The sequence below is a fragment of the Tympanuchus pallidicinctus genome, unplaced genomic scaffold, assembly GCF_026119805.1.
Source record: "Tympanuchus pallidicinctus isolate F22 unplaced genomic scaffold, pur_lepc_1.0 scaffold75, whole genome shotgun sequence".
NCBI classification, from domain to species: Eukaryota; Metazoa; Chordata; class Aves; order Galliformes; family Phasianidae; genus Tympanuchus; species Tympanuchus pallidicinctus.
Window position 1 is genome coordinate 88,266 of NW_026294797.1, and position 25,854 is coordinate 114,119.

General features: G+C 49.0%; 2 protein-coding genes and 1 long non-coding RNA gene across 4 annotated transcripts; all 3 read right to left on the reverse strand.

Annotated features, from left to right (window-relative positions):
- Positions 1 to 203: 203 nt before the first annotated feature.
- Positions 204 to 7,741, reverse strand: LOC128072946 (rho GTPase-activating protein 32-like). The gene is made up of 13 exons (XM_052667175.1): positions 7,670 to 7,741; positions 7,241 to 7,363; positions 6,584 to 6,661; positions 5,706 to 5,787; positions 4,857 to 5,000; positions 4,476 to 4,578; positions 4,079 to 4,211; positions 3,464 to 3,546; positions 2,982 to 3,089; positions 2,466 to 2,611; positions 1,765 to 1,969; positions 685 to 968; positions 204 to 634 (listed from the first exon to the last, which is right to left on the reverse strand). Exons 1-13 carry the CDS (start codon positions 7,721 to 7,723, stop codon positions 204 to 206), a joined length of 1,974 nt encoding a protein of 657 aa, XP_052523135.1. The 5' UTR covers positions 7,724 to 7,741.
- A 48-nt stretch (positions 7,742 to 7,789) lies between these two features.
- LOC128072947 (ras GTPase-activating-like protein IQGAP1) lies at positions 7,790 to 24,983 on the reverse strand. The gene is given in 18 exon segments (XM_052667176.1): positions 7,790 to 7,846; positions 8,417 to 8,502; positions 10,233 to 10,339; positions 11,451 to 11,559; positions 11,562 to 11,682; positions 13,465 to 13,549; positions 13,641 to 13,659; positions 13,662 to 13,780; positions 15,454 to 15,620; positions 17,498 to 17,629; positions 18,462 to 18,632; positions 20,301 to 20,416; positions 21,722 to 21,791; positions 21,901 to 21,972; positions 22,088 to 22,171; positions 22,667 to 22,837; positions 23,174 to 23,316; positions 24,908 to 24,983. Coding segments are annotated over 18 exon segments (1,905 nt in total).
- On the reverse strand, positions 14,098 to 18,800 carry LOC128072940 (uncharacterized). Of its 2 annotated transcripts, none has more exons than XR_008202529.1 (3): positions 18,469 to 18,800; positions 15,454 to 15,620; positions 14,098 to 14,220 (listed from the first exon to the last, which is right to left on the reverse strand). It is a non-coding gene; the product is annotated as an uncharacterized LOC128072940 (long non-coding RNA). The 2 variants fall into 2 exon arrangements; XR_008202531.1 differs by lacking the exon at positions 15,454 to 15,620 and adding an exon at positions 17,463 to 17,629.
- Positions 24,984 to 25,854: the final 871 nt, after the last annotated feature.

Below are 25,854 nucleotides of genomic sequence, written 5' to 3' on the forward strand. Positions count from 1 at the left end.
GCTTCGTGCACCCTGCAGCCTCAGCGTTGCCAGCAGAGGTGCCTTGCTGTGTGCCGCATTCATCCCAGTCCTCGTGAATGAAGACTCCACAGGCAGTCAAGGCGTTGAGTGAGTATAAGTGCGCTTTTATTATTAAAGGAAAACACAGGAGGGCGTGAGAGGTCCAGGTAAAGATGGAAATCGTCCTCTCTTGGATGGAAAGATCACGTAGAGAGTGGCTCAGAGCTCTCAGAGATGCTGCACGGTGCCTGGGACTGGAGGCCTGATTGTACGCCCCCCTCCAAGAGGCTCTGCTGCTCCTCCTCGCTGATGCTGACCTGCTCCTGCACAGAGGTGTTGCTGTCGGGGCACTCGGATTGTACTTGGGCTGGGCTGCACTGCAAAGGTGCCGGGTCACAGTCCAGGCTGGTGACTGCGGTGCCTGGTGGGCACAGGTCAGCATCTTCAGCACAGCCGGGAGAAATGAGGGCTTCAACTTGGATGAGCTCCCTCTCTCCATCACTGTTGCTACGTGCAAGGCTGTCACGTGATCCGCAGCCATTTGTGCTTCCCAAGAGCTCTCCATGGGTGGAAGCACACAGCCCAGCTTCGCTACTTTCTCCGGCTCTTCTGGGTGGACAAGGGCTCAGTTCATCTAGGAAGGATACACAGGGGTTAGTGCCAAACTTTCACAAGCTGAATTACAAAAGGGGTTCTTGATCAGGGGAGAACTAAAGGTGTTAGGTATGGGTTGGAACGCTGGAAGTAGATACAAGCCCACTGACAGCAAGAATTCTATGTTGCTGAAAAGCAAGGCGTTGAAAGCTGGATTTGCACCCTTACCTGCCAGCACTACGATTTCTATTTCCGAGGGCTCCCTGGGATGGTGCTGTGGCTGGCGTTTGGCCCCAGACGATGGTTTCCCCAGGCTGAAGCAGGAACACCAACAGCCAGCTGGTGATTCCTTTATCTTGCTGGGTGGACTTGGTCTGGAGAGAGAAAACAGGGAATGGTGGGAGTCGTGCGTGGCGCAGGGTGAGGGAAGAGCTGCACTGAGCTCGTGCCAACAGTTGCTTGTTCCTAGCACCGCCTGGTTCCTGCTGAAACGCAGCTTAGAAACTCGCTCCGTTTCAAGCAGTTGAGGATGGTTCCATTCCTATAGCTCAGCCCTGAAGTCTTGCTGGCTAAATTCCCCTCAACTGTGTCAAGCAAGATGCAGAGCATGTGAGGTCCACAGGCTCCACACCTGTACAGGACAGCATCAAAGGGTGGCTTTGATTGAGTAGGCAGGCATAACTGCTGGCTGAGCAATTGCACAGCCATAAAGGAACTTCAAAAGCATCTCTGACTCTGACACTGACAGCTCATCAGCCCATTTCACTGCCATGTCTAGTTTCTAGTGTCAGCAGGTCTGACCAACAGCTCTGCGTAGAGGAGAACCACAACTGGATTCAGGCACGAGGCTCTGAAATCTGGAAAACCCCAACCTTTCCAGGTACAGCCAGCACAGGCCAGGGTAGACGTCAGCGTGGCTTTGTGCATCTCATCACTGCCTGCCCAGCAAGGAAGGAACGGCACCGTTGTGAGGCTAAACTGAGCCCGGCGGGCAACTCAATGTTAGTTGAATCTCACAGTCCAAAGGGAGGGGAGATTCACTGCAACACTTCAGGCACCATTCATTAAATCTAATTTCCACAAGTTTAGGCACTAGAAAGAATGGAGACAGAACAAACACAACCCACCCAAACAGTGATGATAGCTGCTGGAAAACAAAGTCCTCTTTACCTTTCAGGTGGAAAGTCGATGACTGTGTGGAATTTCCCCCGTACAGCTGTGGGGCCTTCTTCCACCTCTATGTCACTGCTCTCTGTCGCAGCGACAGGAGAGCTGCTGTGGCCTCGCCTCCGTGCCTGTGCCTCCTCCAGGCTGAGCAGCTCTGTGGCAGGGTAAGAGGTCCGCACAGACTGGGGCCCCGAGAGTGAATTGTGCCCTGGAAGGGAAAACCACAGGTGAGAGCCAGGATCAGAAAGCGGCAGCACAGCCATCCCAGGTCCGGGGGAGCTGCTGTGTTTTCCTCAGACTTGCTTAACCGAGCCACTGGAAGAAGAGCAGCTCAAAACAACCATGTGCTCAGAGGTGTGTCTATGGCAAAGGACGCAGTCATCATTAAGAGCAGCTCCCTGTATCAAAACAGGCAAACAAAAACCCTAGAAAATGGGGGCAGGGAACTGAGAAAGCTCCGCTGCCACACGTTAATCAAGCTTCACCTGCTTGCAAAACATCATAATGACAGTGACGGTTTTTTCTCCTTGTCAAGTTTGGGCTTGCACATTCTCAGCATCCAGCAACTGGACGCCAGATTCCAATCTAAGCCCAGAAGTCTGCTGTTCCCTCGACAGGAAAAGTGTATTTCAAAGGACTTGGAAAAGGCCTGCATTTGATCCAGGTGTCTGACCAAGACAAAGCTAATGGAGGAAGACACTCACCTGCTCCATCTGCAATGTCCGATCCGGATGTGGAGCAGAAGAGGACGTCTGTGTGGTCGATGATGAATTCCACCACAGCCGACTGCGTCTGCAGTTCCGTGCAGGCAGCTCTCCCGCTGGCGCAGGCAGACTCGCTCTGCTGTGATCTGTAGAAAAGGCAGGTTTTAGAAGTCATTCAGCCAAGATCGCCTCCCCAGGTCTGAATTACTGCAGCCCAAAGCTGTCACATTTGTTCTCAGGAGACTTCCGCAGTGGGCATATAAGAGATGCCACTGAAGAAGTTCTCCTGTCTGATCAAGGACACACCAGTCCCATCTAAACAAGAGAGCAGCAATGCTCAGCTAGAAATTGTGCCCACGCGGGGTTGGAGAACAGTCCGGGCTCCTGCTCTGCTGTCAGCCACTCACTGCACATTTTACAGGAGAAGAGCACATGTGGTGCAGAAGAAGGGAGGACTGCTTTATTCTACTGGAGAACAGATGTAAGCGTTCTGTTGAAACGGAAAAAGAAGTTTACCTTAGGAGGTTTGGAGCCCACACAATGGCTAAGTTCTTAGCGTGCATGTTGGTGACAGAGCTGTTTGCAGCAAGACAGGCCAAGTGTCTCATCAGGAACACCAGGGTCCTGGGAAACAAGAGAGGCAAATGTTCAGCACCAGCCAGCATGCCGTGCTGCCACTCACAAAGCAAACCTCAATTCACACTAGTTGTTCTTACTGCTACTGATGCTGAAGATGAAGTAGATCCAACTTGACCAAGTGCCACGCTGCAGCACCCAGCACCAGCACAGCACAGCCACAGCCATCAGCTGCACCAAGCCTACCCCCGTGCCCAGGAACTGACCCAATAAATTAACCCTGTAAATTAAACCGGTGCAGCCTTCAACCGCTTCAACATACCCAGGCATCGTGTTGCTCATGTGAGACAAAGCCTGGAATCGCACCATTGCCCTCTGAAGTGCAGCAGGGCTGAGCTCAGCAGGCTGAGGGCAGCACTGACCTGTAGTGAGGAGCAGGCAGCTGCTGGATGACGTCCCGCATTCTGACCAGCCGCTCCTCCTCTGTAGTGGCACCAACAGCATCCTGGAAAAGGGCAGAAAGGGATTGAGACACAAATCAGGCGAGATACCTGCCGCAGGGTCGGGAACCATGGGCACAGTGCGCTGCTGGTCAGCACTGAGAAAGATTTTAGGCCTCCCCAGAGGCATCTGGCAAACATAGCGGCACGCAGCTGGTGCCACCAAGGCCAAGGAGTCCAAGCACCGGGCCGGTTTACAGCCTGGTTGGGCAGCTCAGCTCCTCGCAGGGGGCATTCATCTCCAAGTACGCTTGGCTATTAATCCCCTTCCTGTTCCAGAAATAGCTGGGGAATAGCAAAAAACAAACAAACAAACAAACAAACAACACAGGAATTCTCGCAAGCACTGTGAATATGGAAATAACCACCTCCTGGGGCCACCAGAAGCGGCATCAGCACGATGCAGGATGTGGCAAAGACATGCGAGTAAACCCCATGGGGTTAACAGAAGAAGGGCCTCAGAGCCGGGGCACTGCTGCAGCCATCTCCCAAGAGGCCCAGCGAAGAGGGAAAGGAAAGGCGTTGCCTCGTGCTTACCGAGAACTTGTCGTACAGCTGGTCGGTCAGCAGGGGGGTCGGGAGCTCCCTGAAGTACATTTTGCAGAGGGAGCTCGCGCTGTGAACGTCGCGGACGGTTAGCTCAGGAACCTGCTCACACTCAAATTCCTGGCTGCAGAGAAGGACACGAAAGCGGTTGAGAAAGAGGAAAGCAAGTCAAAAGCCACACCCAATGCAATCAAGAGTTGGAAGGGCTTCCTGATGTACAGGAGAACACAAACACTCGGCCACCAGCACCACGTCAGCCGTGCTGGATGGGATGTTCCCAAAGGAGTCCTTTTCTCTGTGCTAAGGCATTGCCCGCAGGCCTCTGAACGCCCGCAACAGGGCACGTGCCCCTGCTGGCAGCTGTGTCTGTCAGTCGCAGCACTCTTACCGCAGTCTCTGGACGTTGGACGCCACGCCGGACAGGCGGTATATCCCCTGCACCACGCCATGCTGCTCGATGAACTCGGCGCAGCTCTGGAGGACCTGGGGGACTAAAGAACACGTGCCGGCGGTTACTGGAGCTCCTTAGTCAAGTCCTGCCTCAGGCTGCGCTCCCGTCACATCCCATCCACTAAGCCCAGCCGGGCTTGGCTGAAGCAAATACAAACGTGCTTGTCTCTTGGGAGCATTAGCCTCACTTCATCTTTCAGCCATCAACTCCCATTCCCCGTTTCTCCACTGGTATCAACCTGCCCCTTGCTACATACCATCTCCCTTTCATCGTTAGGTTCTCAAACAGGGAAGCTCTCAGGAATGGGCTGTCCCTTACCATCACGACCAGAGTGAAGAAGATGCTCTCCCAGGTCACGGCCGAACACCCTCTCCTTCTCCACCTCCCGCTCTTTCCGTTGCTTTGGGCGGGCCTTCACCACGGAACGAAGGAAGGTGAGGAGCTTGCCGCGCTTCTTTGGCACTGCACAACAAAAGGAAGAAACCAGTTCATCTCAGGTTTGGCTCCGTTGGACGAGGCCGAGCACAACACATTCTACAGAGCACCTCAAAACGGGAAGAACATGATGAGCAAGTGCGTACCAAAATGGATTTTCCCCAACCCTGGATGAGTCCAAGGCCAGACTGGATGGGGCCCTGCGCAGCCTGGTCCAGTCCCACTTTAAACGTGGAGCTTGGTTGGCAGCCCAGCTTGACGCAAGGGGGCTTGGAGCTTGATGATCCTCGAGCTCCCTTCCACGCCAAGCCATTCTACAAGGATTCTAGGATTTCCCCAACTCCAGTCATAAAACACAGGAGGACTGGGCCAAATCTCTGCACGTTCTGATGGAGTTGAATGCACTCCTCTTGCTTAGCTTGCTCAACCTGGGCATTAAGGACCCTCTTGAAAAGCCACGTTCTGATCAAGCGTGTCACTAGCACAACCAGACCTCTATCTGTCCACCAGGGACGCTGGCTGTTCTCAGCCTCGTACGGACTTGCCGGAGAACTGCCTTGGCCTTCCCTCATTCTCACTGCCTACAAAACACCAGCCATACGCCCCGTGCTATGCAGGAAGGATTATCAGCACAGAGGATAAGGGGGGAAGGATAAGGGAGGTATTAAACATGGAACACACCCAAAAAAGACTCCATTTTGCTTCCCTGCACCATCAAATGTCTCATCGTACCTGGCTTTGGCACTGAATTGATGAGAGACTCCGGGATTTTTCCGTTAATGAGCTCCACACACTCACCAGGGAAAAATCCAACCTGTAACAAGAGGAAGAAGAGACGTGCAATACTGAAGGCAGCGTTTCTCAGGCCTGAACTGTTCAAACATCACCTTTTCCTCATCACGTGCCTGCCGGATGCTCCGTAAGACAATCCAACCAAAAAATGGCCTGCTTAAAATTAATAATTATTCCAAATTGGCAGGCAAATATCCATAAAACTGTGTATGGAGCGGGGAAAGGACAAGTATGCTATGCACCCCTAAATCTCAAGCGTGCCCGAAGGGAAAGACTTCATACAGAAGCTACATATTATGATAGATTGATGCAGCTAGATCTGAGTTGGCACAGCCTATGAACTTTCTGCTTGCTGACTGAGATGCAGCTGCCATCCCCAGCTCTGAGCTACCCAGCGTTCTGCAGCCAGCAGCAGCAGCAGCAAGCGCGCAGAGGCTCTGTTACCCTGCCTCATCTCAGCTGACAGGCAGCGACTTCCTAAAAGACGCTGACTTCACCTTCTGCATGGGTGCAAGCACAAGTGCTCAGAGACACTGAAACACGTGTCCTAGCTGCTGCATTTCCAAAGGTGCGGTTCAGTGGCCGTGACCTGATGCACGCTGTGAGGGCTCTTCTTTCTAAGTTAACTGAGGAGGCAGTTTCCTACAAAGACCAACTTTCAGCTCTGGCCTAAGCCCACAGCAAAAGGGAAAGTCCTCTGACACCAGCACAAGGAAACCATTTTCCATGTGGAGCCATGCTGTGCAGGCAGGGCAGCTCTAAGCTGAGATTCCTGCCTCGACCGAAGTTGCGCTCTCACGTCTGAAGCTTGGGCCTACCTGAAAGCCGTGCTTGCCTCTCCAGCGGGGGCTCAGCTCCTGAGGCGGCATCTCGATGACGCACACGAGGTCTCCCACCTGCAAGAGATTGCAACGTCAATCCCAGCTTCGGCACGGCTGGGAGGAAAGCGCAGCTCAAATGACTGCATTCTTCTGCACTGCCCAATATCGTCAAGCTTGAGAGCCATTGCACCAGTGCAGCTCTTCAGGCATTTGCAGTCGTACAACTGAACGTGCAAGTAGAAGAGTCACTCCAATACACAACATACAGAATTCAGCTGTTCAGTATGAAATGGTTCTCAGAAGCAGCAGGCTCTTTGCCAAAGGGAGAGCTCCAATTAAACCGCAGGCATAAGTCAGCCAAACAGATCCTGAACAGATCTGCACACTCCATACACTGCTCTGCCATTGCTCAGAGACCAGGCTACCACACCGGGCAGTAGCTCTTGGATCACAAGATTCCAATGCCAAATAGAGCCATAGTTCAGAGATGGCTGAACTCCTCCCTGCATCCAACCCAGTGCAAGTCTAATCTGGAACCGCACCTTCTGAGCTTCACCTCACCAAACATTCGGAAGGTGTCTGAGAATATTCCTGATAGCTTCACACGTTATACTCTTCTGTACAGGACAACAAGGAACGCCCTTAACTGCTTACCTCCAAGGAGAGTTCACCCGGTGCCTGGGCAACGTATCTCTTAATAACGTGGGCAGCAGCAATAGCTGGGATATTAAGAGATGACTCCTCACGGACCAGCAGGGGCTTCCCGTTGTTCTCAGCCTGAAACAGAGAGCACAGGCCACGGTGAGGAGCTGAGGGCAAACGAGGAGGATTTCAGGCTGAGGAGCATGTCAGCAGAGAAAGCTGCAGGAAGTGCACTCCGTCCTTATCATGGGCACACAAGAAGGAACGGCAAGGCTAAGAACATGCCCGCAGCAAGGAAAGAAAGCCTTGAAGGCAGCTTTTCAGTGACACCGATAGAGCCGCAAGGATTCGCTCTCTCTTGAAAAGCAGGAGAGCACATCTGCAGCTCACTCTGCTGGCTCAAGTCAGGGAACAAAGACCAATCAGAGCTCCACACTCTACCTCCATCCGTGTCATGCCAGGCTCACAGCTGATCTCGCTGCACGCGATGCCCATCACAGCAGGCACGACAAGCTGGAATGAAAAGAAACACGCTCATATTTTTTCTCTTCACACACCACACTATTGAGAGACTTCTTCAGAACTACCCTTGGCTATCCTCTGGCACAGGCGGGTGCTCTAGAAGCAACCACTCTGTTCACTCCGTTCAAATGGGACAGCCCATTAGGCAGCATTTGACCAAGCGGCTGTCCCTCTGCTAGCAGATGGGGACTGGCACAAAGCAGCAGATGCATTCGCCCAGGGCGCTCTGACAGCGCAGCAGCAGGGCAGTGAGAGGAATCATTGCTGCAGGTGCATCTGCTCCCCGGCCCCGGCTCCCAGCAGCCTCACCACCGGCACCTGCTGCAGCCCCGCACATCAAGGATTTCCTCTGCTCGCATCTCTGCTGTGCTCCCTACAGCTGCCGCGCACACTCTCACAGGCCAAGCGTGCGTGCTTGTGACCTTGGGTCACGCTGTGCAGCTCAGCACAAACTGGGCCTAGGACTCTTTGCCTAAGGGATTGCTTTCCTTCAGACCAGCTGGTCACAGCACCACACACAGCATCCTCCTGAGGGCGGAGCTGCAGGGGAAGGGAAAAAACCCACACGGGACCAGTGTCCCATCAACGCTGGGTGAGGCTGTGTTACCAAACATGGTGCGACACACTGCTGGTCAACCACGTGGGGGGACAAAGCGTGGCACGTACCTGGCAGGAGATCAGAACAAGGTAGACAATTCCTTGAACTCGCAGCTGTTTCTTGTCACTTTGCTCTGTGCTTCCACGAGCGAAAGCTGCACCAACGGAGCGGATAGAGGAGAGAGAAGGAACAGGTCTGTGAGCTTGCACAATGCAGCAAAGATGACAAGGGAAAAGCCACGGGACAAATGCCATCTTTGTGGATCGCTTGGGAATGCAGGTACTGGCTGAAAGTTACGTCTGATGGACAAGAGTAAGCAGTACGAGCTGCTAGGAGCTCCACCAGCCAGCAGTTTTCAACAGCTCACTGCCCACCCGTCCATCCCACGCTGTCTCAGCTTACCTACAAGATGCTGCACAAGACACAAGGGGTGAAACCGAAGGCACTCAGTCGCTGCACAAGGGCAACAAGCGAGCTACTCACGCAGAGCTCAAGCGCTCCAATGAAGGGACGCAGCACGCACTGCTCCTCCCCTCATTCCAGCCTCTTGTGACATCACTAAGGGCCACCAGGCTGCTCCGCCATGACGACAGGGTGGGGAGGCAAGACCATGTCACAGGACCAGAAGATGCCAACACCGCACCCAACATTCTAGAATCAGTGGGCCCTTGGAATTCTACCTCAGCCCAATCCTGCACAAGCTGCCATGCGGTTGTCATGACCACAGCGCAGGACCCAGCGCTTGCTCCTGTGCAGCCTCGTACGGCTGGCCTCAGGCCGTCCCTCTGCAGGGCCTTCCTGCCCTCGGGCAGATGGACATTGCTTCCCAACAGCGTACCTCGCAGCGCAGGGCCTATGTACAATCCACACTGCAGTCCTATCGATCTGTATCAAGCTATCTATACCCAGACACACAGTCACCACTACCATCTTCTTTCTCAGTCTTGAGGTACACCATTCAGCGGTTTCATTGCCATCAAACAACCCCACTGACGGCACACTGCTGACACAACGTCCTTGCTAACACAGCAGCAACTCCTGGCACCGACAGCTCCGGGTACAACAAGCACAGGGCTCTGCGTTGCTTTGGATGCAGTTGCAGCATGGATCTGAGGGCTTTGTGGAAGGGGATATATTGCAAATTGCACCGACGTTTTCAGACCATTTCTCTTTCGGCATGGTCCCAGCACCTGGCATGCTGATCATCATCCTGAATATACATTTTGTCAAAGTTCTACAACTAATGAAATAGTTCCTTACCAAACGCAATCTGATCACTCTTCTGGCCATATTTTGTTCCAGCTACCGCTTCCTGCGGGTGGCACCAATAGCGCTGCATCACCTATAGCTCTCTGCTCTTACAGTTCTCATGCTGTCTGGGCAGTCCTCGTGGCCTCACAACTCTCTCATGCCACACGTGCCACATTCTGAGGCACAGAAGATATATCGCACTACTTCAAAACGCCTTTTTTTTTTTTAATACAATGATACTAGGGATAATCATCTGGAGCTAGAGCATTATAAAAAAATTCCCTTTAGTTCAACCATAAGTCTGCCCCATGGACTCCAGAAGAGCTCTAAGAACATGCAGCCTGGACATGGATGGCAGCTACCATAACAGTAAGCAATGAAAAATGAGGTGGTGAGCCATGCTGTGTCATTGCATCTGCGGGCAGGGATTCTCCTTGGACTTAGCAGAGTGCAGATGTCGCCTGAGAAAAGAACTTCGGATCATTCAGGAAAAGCAAATGAGTTGAGTAATTAATTGAAGAAACTCACGTTCTAAAGGTACTTAGAAGGAGAGAGTATTTCCCAACAGAATGGGTTTAACTGTCTATTCCCTGTTTTGCTAGACAGGTCTACTCTGTGTATGCTTAGACTGACCTGAGAGGGCATGCTTCAGCACACCCCACAATTTCCAGTTTCCACATCGTCCAGGCAGCGCAAGTGCGGTGTACGTCTCCCTTGGCACAGACATCAAGCTTTTCTTCCTGTGCAATCAACTAATTATGACGGGGGAAGGGGACAGTACAGGCCTCACAAGAGAAGAGCCTGGCGAAACGATTTTAGAGCTGGGAGTCAGGCAAATGACTCGGCTCAAGTGCACCTATACCAATGCACGCAGCATGAGCAACAAGCAGGAGGAACTGGAAGCCATTGTGCACCAGGCTAACTACGATCTAGCTGCTGTTACTGAAACATGGTGGGACTGCTCCCATGACTGGAGCCTTGAGATTGATGGCTATAAGCTCTGCAGAAGGGATAGACAAGGAAGGAAGCCAGAATATTCATCAATACTGAATTGATCCTGCAATTCAGGAACCTCACAAGCAACCTGAGAAAAGCGTCTAAAAAAAAAAAAAAAAAAAAAAAAGAAAAGAAAAAGGAGAAAAAGGTAATCAGCATACCAGTAGCTGTTCTTCTTCAAACCATGGTTCCCAAGCATACTGCAATTGGACAAGCTATAGCTTATCACATCAAAAGCCATCTAGAAGATTCAGTTATTGGTACTGGCCATGTTGGCATTCGCTCACTGTAAGCATCTGCAGGACAAGTCCATGGACCGAATGACCTTGTGCACCCATCCTTCTGTCTCAGCTGCAAGAACAATCCTCACTCCCAGCCATTTCCAGTTTTCTTTCTTACAAAAGATGAAAGATATAAAGAAGCTCTTCATTCAAAAGTTACTTGATTATACAAACAACTAAATTCCAGCCTGCTTTAATCCAAAGTGCCATCTAGTTTGCATACAGAGAACTAGGGTGCATATAGGAAAGAACGCACGCACACTCTAGTTTTCAATGGCCAGAATATCATAATAAACACATAGAAAAACAGCCTTTACTCTGGAGGCTTGTATGGCAAAGCCAATTGTTTGGACCAGCTCATTAATATACTATATCTAGTTTGTCAATTCCAGCTACGTATTTTATATGTCATTATGATCAATGATTGTGGAAGCCCAAAGGGCAATCTCTCATTTTCAACAGACCTCCTTTTTGACTGAGATGGAATTTATTACATTTAAAATTCATCACTCCTCTTTGTTTGCAACACTGTCCACTGACAAACTCCTCAACACAATCAGCTCAAGTCTTCTACCTGAATTTCTGGGATGACTGTGACAAGTATTCCTTCACGATGCTCAGATGTGCACCGTCTCCCATGAGCATCTTGCTGGACGCAGCATGCTGCAGCATCTTTGCAACAAACCAAGGTTTCTTCGTTGATCTGCAGTCAGCTGCCCTCCAGCTGAAAGATCCATTAGGTCAAATGCATCCGGTGCCACCATGGCCGGATTCACGTAGCGGTGATAGAGTAAGTTGCCAACAATCTAGGACAAGTTGAGGAGAGAAAAAAACACGTGGAAAACCAATGGCACAGACCTCCACTGACTTTTACTGACACTACTCCGAGCGAGTTCTGACCAATTACTTTCCTGTGAGCTGTGGGCCCCGTTCCAGATGCAGGGTCTACTGCGCTGCCATTAATAAGCACATGCTGTCCCAAAGAATCTTAGTTTCACACTGCAACATAGATACATACACTAAATAAATGCACAACTGTGCATTTAATCCAGAAGTAAGAAATTCAGAAGTGCCGAAGATGAGCGGTATTTGACATTTCAAAAGAAGTCCAATTCACCAGCTAAGTGAGCAGCAATGAACGCCGAGGCCCCAAAGATAAAGACAGCCCGTTATCCACGTGCTCATCCATCTACTTCTAACCCGTACTGGACATTTGCCTGCAGTAATTCCCACAACAAAAAGGCATTGGCCCAGCACGCTGACATGCAGCAAAAGTTCCCACGCCACATGCTTCAGTATTTCCTGGAGTTTCACATCAATCTGCGCAGAGCCAAGTCACAGAATCTGGGCTTCTCCTGCTTCACGTGCGATTTGAATGCACAGAAGAGATCAGAGGTGTGAAGAAATGGCAAAAACAGAAAGAAGAAGCTTCGCCATTGCTAAGCTGCCGCAGAAATTAACTGCTTTCAGAGAGGTCATGGTTTTGACAGCGGTTTCAGCTCTTGCTCTACTATCCCAGGTGACGGCACATGGTCACAACAGACAAAACTGTTCACTACCAGTCATAAGAAACACATTTGTGAGAGAAATCATACTGATAATAGTAAAACATGTAGTAGGAAGACAAGAGCAGTACACTGTAGGAGTAGTTTTAGGCCCTAATGCATCTACAGGCAGTCACCGCACGCAGCTGCAGTTCTGAGTGCGGCATGGGCCGTGACATTGTTTCCACAAGGATTAATAAAAACTGCAGCTTTCCACCTACATCTACAGATGGAAAAAATGAATTCACCTGCACAGAAAGAATCGATGCCTCAGAACGGGAAAGCACGGAACCAGAAGAGAGAAGAAAACGGCATTCAGATTGGGAATTACTTCGTAATGAAGCAGAGACAGAAAAGCTTAAAGAGACTGTGGCAAGTAATGTCAAAGCCACTCTTTGTTTTATTAAGAAGAAGAGCACTCACAGACAGAAAGACCTTCAAAATAACAAACGCCAGGACAATCCCAATGAAAGCCACAATGCTGTGCTCATTTGGAAGCATTTACTACTAACATCCTTTTCGTTCTCCAAAGTACGGAAATGTACAACACAAAACTGCCCACACCTCATGAAAAATGACACCATATACTTTGTTGCAGCTACTGTAATGCCCTAGAATATTGTAAGGGAAGTGAGAAGAGTAGAATTCTGCACACGGGCCTTTTCAACTTGGCACACTGTCTCTTTAAAAAAAGAGCAACTGACTCAGATAACACCAGCAAAACCAAGGTGCACCATTCAGCAGCAAGAGCATCCCAAAGCCAAGAAACCTAGGGGGCACAATGCCCAAGATATTAAAAGCAAAAGGAAAAGCAATAGGGTGACTTCTTCTGAACGCTGTATTATGTTCTCCTTTGACAAACATGTATCCAGCAATCCAAAGCACAGGGCAAAGTACTTTATACCCATAACAACAAATAGCCTGTCTACTTAAACTGCAGCTTTGAAACTTCTCTGCACACGTACAGCCAACAAACAACACTGAGATGCATCTGCTGCAGTCAGCGTGGCAGACAATGATTCACAGAGCTGCTCAGCTCCTTACCTTCAGAAGCTCATCCTCGCCAGCATCAGGAAACTTGTCATGCCGGGAGTCTTTCAGTACCTTGGCGATGAAACGCATCCCGTAACTTCGAAGGAAAAAAAAGGCAAGTGAGAATTCCTCACGGATGAACCCACTATTAACTGCTGCAGGATAACGCGGTGACACACCAGACTTACGGGATTTGGTCAGCTGAACAACGATGGCAGACAGGAACTTGTCTGTCACTGCCTTCACATCTCGGATTGAGGCATCCAGGTGCGTCCTCACCTCACCGTGATTAAGAGCTTGTTCAGGTCTAACATCGTACGGCAACTTGCTATTTGGAAAAGTCAGATGTGAAGGTGAGCACTCCTCAGCCTAATATACTTTTGTCAGTGCCAGGCAGAATTGTTGGCTTGACACACAAACAGATCCACGCTCACCTGGCTGCAAAGAGCTGCACGCTTTCACTTTCATTAGAATGCTAGCACTGAAAGAGCAAAGGACTTCTCACGTCCTCTGCTGTCCCTGCAGCAGTCGCTGTGAGAACAGGCCCAGCTAACTCTGAACTGTATCTTTCTGTACCACATGCAGACACGCTCTCTAGAGTCAAGAAGGTCACCTGCGATACGCAGTAGCACCTCAGGTCGCAAATAAATCAGTGAAAACACAAGCTGCACATTGCAGTGTTAAGATAGTAACTCACGCAGCGTGCTGCGCTGGGACAGTTGTCTTTTACTTCATAGCATTGCTTTTCCACCACTTCCCTTGAAGTGCCTTCAAAACAAAACAAATACAACCAACAACAGAATCCTCAAAATCTGGTCAACATCAAGCACTGGAAGAAACACAGAACTCTGACTGGGGACGGATGGGAGCCCATCAAGACTTTATAGACACAGATTAAAGGGAGGACAGGGACAGATGACGTAGCGGGGGATCTACAGGCCAACCAACCAGGATGACCACGTGGATGAAACCTTCTCATGGGCAGACAGGAACAGCTGCATGCTGTGATTCTATGCACACGGCCTGTGTTGAGAAGGAGCACAATGCTCATCTCGTTCCAACCCCCCGCTGCGTGCAGGTTCACCAACCAGCAGCCCAGGCTGCCCAGAGCCACATCCAGCCAGGCCTTGAATGCCTCCAGGGATGGGGCATCCACAGCCTCCTTGGGCAGCCTGCCCGAGTTGTGGGCAGAGATTGGCTTGGTAGAGTAAGAGCTACGGTATCTGTACCTATGAGTTAACACAGAAGAAATGCTTTGGGGCTTTTTTTGGCCTATCTCTTCATGAGATTCACTTCTCATAGTCTCAACACCCCTGTCACAAGATGATCTACTGCGTCCAGTTCTGGGCTCCCCAGTACAAATAAGACAGGGATCTCTTGGAAAGAGTCCAGCGGAGGGCCACGAAGATGGTGAAGGGCCTGGAGCATCTCTGCTATGAGGAAAGGCTGAGTGAACTGGGTCTGTTCAGCCTCGAGAAAAGAAGACTGAGAGGGGACCTGATCCAGGTCTATAAATATCTAAGGTGTGGGGGGCAGAATGGTGAGGCCAGACTGTTTTCAGTGGTGAGTGGAGACAGGACAAGGGGAAACGGCTGGAAACTGCAGCATAGGAAGTTCCGCACAAACATGCGCAAGAACTTCTTTACAGTGAGGGTGACGGAGCACTGGAACAGGCTGCCCAAGGAGGTGGTGGAGTCTCCTTCTCTGCAGATGTTCAAGACCTGCCTGGATGCCTACCTGTGCGACCTGCTGTAGGGAACCTGCTTTGGCAGGGGGGTTGGACTCGATGATCTCTGGAGGTCCCTTAAAACCCCTACAATTCTGTGATTCTGTGATCTTTATACCTGTCAGAAGAAAGCCATCTCGAGCTGATGGAAAAAAGCTGGTAGCAATTGGACAGATGCATGCAATGAATACAGGGATGGTTCGGAACGATTAACAGAGCAATGCAAAGCAGCTGAGCAACTTTCAGAAAAAAAACAGTAGCAACAGCTTCCATACCCGGCCTCACCATTCTGAGATCCCATCTGGTTCACCCAGCACTTGTAAATATCCACTGGATCCGTTCTGACGTTGAGCGATTCGCCCTCAATTATTTCCTTCACAACTGGGGCCAAGATCTGCCTCAGTGCGTTCTGACCACGGGCACCACGGTTGAAAGAGCGCATCTCAAAAATACAGAGGAAACAAAGGGAGTTCTACACAGGCACAACTATTTCCTCTCAGTATTTCAACAAGTAAGCAATCAGCAACAAGAGCCATTCACAGCATGCCGCTGTCACGGAGTTGACCAGATCAATCTATGTCCGTGACAGGGGCGACAGGCCTCTGCCCTCCCCCCCCCACCCCAGTCCCACAAAAATGGGAAGGAAGGAAGGGAGGAAAAGAGCAGCGGCAACAATCTATGGAGGAAAACTTATTTTACTATAATATCAGAATACAAAATAACACAATATATATGATTTAATTGAAATTGAGATTAATAAATCAGACAAGATGAGAGAGAGAGAGTTCCCGGGACCGATTCAAACCTGAAAAGCTTGGAACGGCTAGGAAAGCACCCTCCAGCACCCACTGCCACGCAGCAAGAGAGCGCCCCCCCACCCGGAAGGGCCAGATCCCGTGACTGCTGTAATGTACAGGGATAGGTAGCTGGGATTGGGGCAGTGACACTTTAATGCCCCGTACACTACATGATGTTTTGATGTGGAATACTGAAATCCAAAAACAAGAAAAGCAAAAAACAAAAACATAAAACCATGACATTCCACCCCTTATTCTACATCGTTACATCATGCTTAAAATATATATACATATATACAAACAAACAAAAAATGATTAAAATGCGTACATGGCTATATACATATACATAGAATTAGTAACTGCACTCCCCCGGCATCAAGTTTCCTTGTGGTACACATTGTACATCCCCATTCTTCTGCATTACCCACCAAGTGGATCCTGGTCCCTGGGCAAAAACTGTACCACGGAGAGGTTTGCCCTTTCCAGAAGCTGGAAGAACCCAAACTGCCTTTCCTAACATGTTCTTTACATGTACAACAGGGAGTTTATCTCCCTCTTCAAAAGGCAAATGGGATCCTGGGCTCCATCAGGAGAGGGGTGGTCAGCAGGGACAGGGAGGTGATTGTCCCTCTCTACTCGGCTCTTGTGAGGCCCCACCTGGAGTACTGTGTCCAGGTGTGGAGCCCTCAGTACAAGAAAGACATAGAGATCTTGGAAAGGGTCCAGAGGAGGGCGACTAAGATGATCAGGGGGCTGGAGCACCTCCCCTATGAGGACAGGCTGAGGGAGTTGGGCTTGTTCAGCCTGGAGAAGAGAAGCTGCGGGGTGACCTCAGTGCAGCCTATCGATACCTGAAGGGAACCTACAGCCAGGAGGGGAGTCAACTCTTCAGAAGGGCTGACAACAGCAGGACTAGGGGAAATGGATCAAAGTTGAAGGAGGAAAGATTTAGGTTGGATGTTAGGGGGAAGTTCTTCACAAGGAGAGTGGTTAGGCCCTGGAACGGGCTGCCCAGGGAGGTTGTGGATGCCCCATCCTTGGATGTGTTCAAGGCCAGGTTGGACGGGGTCCTGGGCAACCTGATCTGAATGTGGATGTTTGGTGGCCCTGCTAGGCAGGGGGGTTGGAACTACATGATCCTTGAGGTCCCTTCCAACCCAGGTGATTCTGTGATTCTGTGATTCTGTGATTCTCTATGGTAGGTAGGGAACTGGATTGGTTAGGACCATCACGATTGATAGATCCTCTGGTATTGACTAACCAGGTGGCTTCTGCCAAATGCTTCTCCCAGTGCTTAAATGTTCCGCCACCCACTGCTTTTAGCATCGTTTTTAACAATCCATTGTATCGTTCAATTTTACCAGAGGCTGGTGCATGATAGGGAATATGCATGCAATGAATACAGGGATGGTTCGGAACGATTAACAGAGCAATGCAAAGCAGCTGAGCAACTTTCAGAAAAAAAACAGTAGCAACAGCTTCCATACCCGGCCTCACCATTCTGAGATCCCATCTGGTTCACCCAGCACTTGTAAATATCCACTGGATCCGTTCTGACGTTGAGCGATTCGCCCTCAATTATTTCCTTCACAACTGGGGCCAAGATCTGCCTCAGTGCGTTCTGACCACGGGCACCACGGTTGAAAGAGCGCATCTCAAAAATACAGAGGAAACAAAGGGAGTTCTACACAGGCACAACTATTTCCTCTCAGTATTTCAACAAGTAAGCAATCAGCAACAAGAGCCATTCACAGCATGCCGCTATGGGAAATCCAGCAGCAGAGAATAAAGCATAGACATGCACTTTCCTGAACTACTGCTCCAAGAAAAGATAATAATAATTAAACAAACCTTTTAGGCGTTACCTGTTGGAGGGCACATACCATCCTCACACTTAAAAACATCAAAAAAGGCATGACTGCCTCCAACATTACATGTATTTGCTATTCCTAGCAAGTTGTGAAGCTCCGTATCAGCCAGAAGTCATAAACACCAAACTCCTAAGTGCCAATCAACTCAATTATGCCGACAGACAGCCAGAATCCTTAAGCCTGACAGCCAGGAAAAAACCCAAACCAGACAGCATCTGATTTTCAGCCTCCTCATCAGTTTTGGAAAACAGTGACCTTCGCGTCAGCTTCACTCTGGCCTGTAAAGCCCAAGCTCGCAGTCTGTGCCAAGTCCTTCTTACTAGACAGCAGAGAACTTAGATGGGAATGAATCTTAGGAAAGCACTGCAGTAGATCAAAAACAGTGCCTCCCTGAGCAAGAAAGCACTGGCTAAAGAAAAATGGCTTTAATCCTAAAGAACAAAGGTAATTCCTCCTCCTTCCAGGTTACAGAAAGGACTGACGTGAAACAGCATGAGCAGAAGGCAGGGACAGTTCAGCATTATCAGCTAATGAGCACGGGACATCACACAACAACAGCTGCAATTTTAGCAGCGGCCCAAACTCAGGCAACAGCAAGGCTGTGTCCTATGCTACAACGTACTTGATCTCTTCCTGCAATGCTGTTTGCAACAGCCGCAACAGCAGAGATTCCTCTCTCTGACTGGATGCGTAGTTATGCAGCGTGAAGATGGCTGAATCCATGAACTCTGTGGGGTTGTTTTGAGGCATCTGCAAAAGCAGCTTGGCCAAGTACGTTGGAGTAGTCTAAAACAAGAAGAAAAAGTACTTAGTGCACGTGTATAATCAATGACTATTAAGATGTTGTCATTATGAAATAAACAAGAGAGTTTGACAAAGCAGACTAAGCTAACAAAAGGAGAATAAATAGAAGGCTTACCCCTATCCTGGGCTCACTTACAAAACTCCAGCAGAGCAGATCTGCAGACGAGATCCTTCCCCACTGGCAGCCAGCTCTTAAACAGGTCTAGGAGGGCTGTAGCCTGGCTGCACCCCTTCCAGCAGCACAGCTGCACTGCCTTCACCTGTGCTCCTCTGCCTGACTCACTGCTCGCCTCAGGTGATCAATCAGAGGTTCAGGCCATGACTCAGCAGTTCCCATACAGCACGTGTCCACAAAAGCCAACACCACAAAGACAGACAGCGCCTCAACACTGCAGTGCAGAAGCACAGACTGTTCCAATACACGTAAGCATCTATGACAAGAGCAGTGAATGAAAAGCTGCATACCTCAAGTAGAAAAGATGCTGATAGGCTTCCAGCTTTTCCCTCTCCTCTTTGCTCAAAGCTTGCAAACCTCCCTTTTGCTCGTTCAGTGTCATCACGTCACAGAGCTGTTCCTTGTTCTCCTTGCTAAGATTTTTGCTATGAGAAACAACATCCTGCAAAGAACACAGAGGGACAGATTCCACATTTAAATAACACGCAATATGGGAAAAAGCTGCACGATAGCACTTCCTTTTGGGTGGATAAGGCAGTCAAGGTACATCAGGAGATCGTGAAGTGAAACATTATCTGTTGTAGCAGCGATTTCTGTCTTGTCCCCACATTCCAGAATTGGGTGAGAACCTACAAGGACTAATTGCTTTGAGCAGGGACTACTGTCACAGCTGGTAGCGTTCTGAAGATGCTTGAAAATGCCTTTCTTTCTCAACTGTGCTTGAAGCCCCAAGCCCTGTTTCCATTTTGCTGACTCCCTGCCTCCACTGCTCTGATAACTATGATACTTTTTGCTGCCAGCATCAGCCCAAGAGCTGGAGCCTCCTTTGGAACTGAACTTCACTGCTGCCATGGTTCAGATTTTACACAAGGTCAAGCCTAGCGCCACGCTATTCAGGACCAAAGGAAAAGGTGACTGTAACTTCAGCTTGAGTTAAAAAAAGGCACCGCTGTATCAGCAACGTTGTTCTTGTGTGCAATCAATCGTCAGCAAAGTGACAGAGGGGGCTTCCATCAGCCAACCAACACCAAGCAGTCTGAGCACATTTCCTGCTCCAAAATCACCTCCCCCTTCTGATACAGCACACAAAACGTGAGAAGAAATTAAGGTGTGCAAGTCCATGACTCACGTAACCACAAGTGAACAGACAAACAGTTCTCAGAGCCTTCAAGCATACCATCTATTGCTTTCCCTTGGTCCCGAGTGGGTTTTTTTCTGGTGCTTTGTTTTTAAAACACTTGAAGCCTTGATGTTTCTGCTGCAGTTCTCTTTCTAGGGATACATAGTAATAAGTGGAACAGTTAGGAACTTACTGGGAGGAAAACCTGTAACTCGGGGGGAAATACTTCCCACTGCATCTGAGTAAGTGAGATCCAGGCTCAGAAGGTCCTCATGCTAACTGCCATTGGCCTCAATTCACTCTGCTCGTCTCCCAGCACTGCATTTCCTACCTGCAGTGTCATTCTGTTCTTCACTAGCAGTCCAATCTTCAGGTCCATGAGATTGAGGTCATTTTCAAGCTGTTGATTAGATCGGATCAAGGTCACAGCTTCCTCACACAGTTTCATTAGCTCCAGCTCCTCCTGAAAATCTGGGTCCGATCGAGCAAGTGAACCAATTTCCCAACCACAGCCGTAGGTGGGTTTTCAGCATTAACTAAAAACAAGAGACAAAACAGCAGAGGACAGGAAACAAATTAATGCATGTGTTACCTCTGTGCAGACAGCATGTCAAGCAGCAGCCAGTCCAGGATCAAATTAACACCAATGGGCTTGAATAACTCCTGACAGCATCCGGAACTTCTGGCATGGAATAAATCACGACAGAAGTCAACGCTATAGGATGAAGTCAGTATCAGCTTAGGGGAGTCCACCTTGCTGAACTTACCCCAAAGATCAGCGCTCCTATTTCCCAGCAGCAAAAGTACTACCGTGAACCAACTTTGCACAGAATCACAGAATGTCAGGAATTGGAAGGGACCTCCAAAGATCACCTCGTCCAATTCCCCTGCTGGGGCAGGATCACCTAGATTAGGGCACACAGGAACATGTCCACGTAGCTGCTGAATGTCTCCACAGGAGATCCCACAACCTCTTTGGGCAGCCCATCCCAGTGTTCTGTTACCCTTGCCGTGAAGAAGTTGTTCCTCTTATTTATGTGGGACCCCCTATGCTCCAGCTTGCACACATTGCCCCTTGTCCTATCACTGGATGTCACTGAGAAGAGCTTGCCTTCATCCTCCTCACGCTCACTATTCACACATTTATAAACATCAACGAGGTCACCCCTCAGTCTCCTCCAAGCTAAAGAGACCCAGCTTTCTCAGCCTTTCCTCACAGGGAGATGCTCCACTCAGCAGGGCAGAGTAGAGGGGAAAGAGCACCTCTCCACCTCCTGTCCGTACTCTTCCTCATACACCCCACGATGCCCTCTTGGCCACGAGAGCACAGTGCTGGCTCATGCTCCTCCTACCGCCCACCAGGATCCCCTGATCCCTTTCTCCTACGCTGCTCTCCAACAGCTCAGCCCCCAACCTATACTGGTACTCAGGTTGCTCTTGCCCAGATGCAAGACTCCACACCTGCCCTTGTTCTTTCTCATTCCGTTTCTCCCCACCCAACTCTCCAGGTCTCGCTGGAAGGCAGCACAGCCTTTTGCTGTGTCAGCCACTCTGCCCAGTTTTGTGTCATCAGCAAACTTGCTGACAGCGCATTCCACTCCCTCAGTCAGAGGGAATTCTTCCTTCAGACACCTACCTACCTACCTATCTACTCTTTGCACCACTTCACCCCAACTGATTTTCATAGCTCTCTTCCTGTTGCAGATCTCACTAACAGTATTTTTCTGCAAATAGAGATTCAAAGCATATTAGCTTTATTCTTTTGGCCACACTTACTGAGGGTTTTGTAGTCTTCTCCTGCTTTGTTTCCTCGGATAAAAGCTTGAGTTTTTATAACGTCATTTATCTAGAATGAAAAAAAAACCCACTTAAGTGGAAAAGCCACTTAAACTTGTTAAGGGCAGAGTAAAAAAAAAAAAAGTGTCAGATACTGAATTCATTTCACAATCTCTTACGTTGTCTCTGAAATATTGCAGGTGATCTCTGTAACGCCTTCTGCCTTGATACATCCTGGCCAGTGACTGAATCTACAGGAAAGAATCCCAAAGCAGGTCAGATAAAAGTCTTCTCCACAAATATTGCTACCAAAAATGTTGAAGAAAAAAAAAAAAAACAAAAAAAAAAAACCATAGCATTTGCTACCTTCACTTCTTGGTCCTTGTGTGCTCGTCAGTAATCCGAACGGATTTGATATGCCTTCCTCTGTTTATAGCCACGCCACTGGGACTGAAAACACACACAAGAAAAAAGGCGACTTTTCAAAGTGAAGAGCAGTAATTTACTATTTGATGCTTCTTTCTGCTGCTCAGTTTCCACTTCCCTTTGGCTGAATAAAATGTAACAGAGACATGCTCATCTTACAAGACATGCCGTAAGAGATATGCAGTGCAGCCTTAACTATTTCTTCCACCACCAGCTGTCGTGAGGGACTTAGCAGCACCCCCAACAAGGACAAAACACAGCTAGAGAACAAATGACTAAAACTAAACAACCAAAAGCACCATCCATTGCACAATTCTCAAGGCCATCTTCAAGTCTCCAAACCCACGGACTAATGGGAAGAGGGAGAGAAGTAATTTATACATAGTGATTCCCAGGGAGAAGATAATGAAGATAATTGTGCATGGCAACTGCTTGACTTGAACAAAACGAGTCAGTAAGCGTGCGTGTGGAGAGCAACTGACAAGTACAAGCTTCAAACAGAATTAGGGGATTTCATACCTGCATGCAAGTGATGGCTGGAACTTGCTTCTTCAAAAACCTCATTCTGGAGTTGAATTCCTGACAGACAAGACAGCCTCGACAACGTGCCTGAAGCTTCACCAGCAGGTTCTCTTTGGCCAGCCACAACTGCTCTCGCTCGTATGCTGCCGTGACTCCAGATACAGTGCTCTAGATTAGTGTTATGGTAGGAAGAAGAGCCAGGAAGAGAAAAGGGAGATGCAAAAATGACATGTTACACAGCGGCTTCTGTATTCTGCTCAAGAGAAACTTACAAGTTGCTTTTCGGTGAGCAGCAACACCACCGTCTTGTTCTGGTGATCAAGGTGTGCACATTCTCCACAATAGGACAAAGAGGTGCTGACGTGCAAAGTAGACAACGAACAGGGAAATAAGATACAAAGCTTGCTAACATCACTACTGAGGTGAAACATTACATCTCAAAGTTGCAATAAGGCCTGAAATAGGGGCAACTTCAATTTCAGAGGAAAAGAGCACGTACTTTACCTGCATCTCCTCCCGTGACAGCTGTGTGTCATTCTGCACAAATTCTGTCGGCTCATCCCATCCTCCCTCTCTGGTCCTCACGTTATGATAATGATGACAGCCTCCTCTCACCCAGTGTTTCACCCGTTCACTGCCACTGCCTCCTGAAAGCAGAAATGCTGCTATGTTGAAAGCAAACACCTATCTATCTTCCTCACATACAAATACTACAGGAAGGAAATGCATGGAGAGGGCCCTTCCTCCAAGCAATAGAAGGAACGCCGCAGATTCCAATGAACCACCGCAAGAACTACCTAAGCACAATATATTCTACAAGTGGGGAATATTTCACTGCTACCTTTTTCATTTCCTTCCTACCTTTTTTTTCTTTCCGTTAACAAAGACTTCAGTTTACAAGGCAGCCTCAATTTCCTATAACATGAGATTCTAACAAGATACCCAGAACGCAAGACTGCTCCTCACATTGCTCCCCCTCTGCTTTCCATTCTACTGGCAATCATCTTGAATTTGCTGCACTAGCAGGTAGCTATTGGGGTTCACCTGTGGCCACTTTTCTCCTTTCGACTTCTGCCAACTCTCCCTGGTATGTCTCTGCACACTCTGCAGCGACTCCGTACAGCCCCACATCTGGTGAGCACAAGGCACTCAGGGTAGGGCTGGTATCTCCGTGACCGACTGCTGCATTCACGGCCAGAATGCCTAAGGAAACTTCAACAACAGGAGAGGGCAGGTTACCTGCGCAGTCAGGAGCTCAGTGGCTCACAACAAACTTCAGAGAGCAAGGCACTGTGCCAGTGTACACAAATACCTTCCTGTATTTATGCATAAAAATACTGATTAAAAAAAGACAACTTGGTGTACAACAATCTTTTCAGTACAGTGTGCATCTGTGTATGGCACAGTGTCTGACAGCGCTTTTTTTTGTGCTCTTAGTCCTACCATGGTGCTGATTTATCAACAGTATTTCTCTACAACCTTTTCTCCATTCACTCAGCTGTACTCTGACAACAGCTGTAGTCCAGGCAGCTTCTTCTTGCAGAGCCCTGCTACAGCAGACAACTGACTCAAAAAGCACCTTTCCAGTGACTGCACCGTTCCTAGCAAGAATAGCAACCTGAACACAGAACAGGTTATCAACAAGAACAAGATGAGGAAAGAGCAAACCCAGGGCTACTCCAGAACTCTGTTGCAAACACAGTACAAAATCAACCACAGGTATCTCACCGAAGCAGTAAACACGAGATACAGTCATTTTCAGCACTGAGCAAAGGTCTGTTCGCACACACAGAGGTAGAAGGGTATCTGAAGATCTTATTCAGGCTCAAAGAAACAGACTTTAATCCTGCTTTTGACCAAATGTTCTTGGGCACAGTCCACCTGCCAACTGCACTGATTTGTGTTGTTACCTGCACTTAGTGCAAAAAAAAAAAAAAAAGAAAGTACTTTGAGAATTACTTCATAGAATTCAGGCAACAGTACAACACAAATGAAAGCTAAGATGCACCACAACTGTGCACATGAACATCCTCTATTGGGTTGACTACCCAACCACAGACAGACACAGTGATCTTGCTAATGTCAAACACTTGGACAGAGATTCAATAGGTATCTCTGCCTAGGATGTAACACAGTCACAAGCACAACTGAAATGACATATCCTTCCAAAAAGATTTAAAGAATTGAAGTTTAAAGGCTGTGACATTCATTCTGGAAAGAAAAAACTTCTACACCTACCTGAAGCAAACACTTGTATTTTAATTTCCTTTGCATGTGTACATTTCTTGCTTGAGCCAAGGCACAGCTGTTTCATCCTGAGTGTCCTGAAGAGAATATGATGAGGAAAGCATTCGCAGCATGAGGAAAAGAGCGTCACTGGTTGTGCAAAACAAAACCACCACCTCTGAGCAATTGCAGTTTCAAGGGATACAGGAAGCACTTCAGTATCTTTCTAATCAATTTCAACACAAGGCCATAATGGACATTTGTTACTAGCAGAAGCAACTACAGCATTACCAGGCCAAAACTCCTCTCAGGACAAGGAACTCCCACCAAGAGTTCCAGCAGTGGTATCACTCCAACAAACATCAAGGCATCCCAACGCCAAGCAATCTGCACTGCTCAGTCCTAAAGCTGCATCTGCCAATAGGACGTGCCTTTCCAAGGAGCCCAAAAAAGAAAATCACGGAACAATTTAAGATGCAAAGGGACCTCTGAGCTCAGCTGGTACAAACCCCTTGCTCCAGCAGGGACACCGAGAGCACATTATCCAGGACAGACCAAATCCAGATGGCTTCTGAACAACCGCAAAGAAAAGACTCCAGTCCCTCTCTGGTCGACCTCCGCTACTGCTCAGTTACCTCCACTGCAAAGTGCTGCCTGACGTTTAGATGGAACCTCTCGAACCCCAGTTTGTACTCAATGCCTCTTGTCCTCAACTGCATCCTCACTTCCAGCTTTCACATACACTGAAGAGATTCCCTCCAAGCCCTCTCATCTCTAGACTAAAGAGTCTCCTCCCCCTCAGCTTTCCTCTCTGGAGAGCTGTTCCAGTCCCTCAGGCACCTCAGTGGCCCTACGCTGGCCTATCTCCAGTACACTCACGTCTGCTGTCTGGGGGGGCAGGGCAGAACTGGACACAGTACACGAGCAGCCTCACCAGTGCCAAGTGCAAGGATCACCTC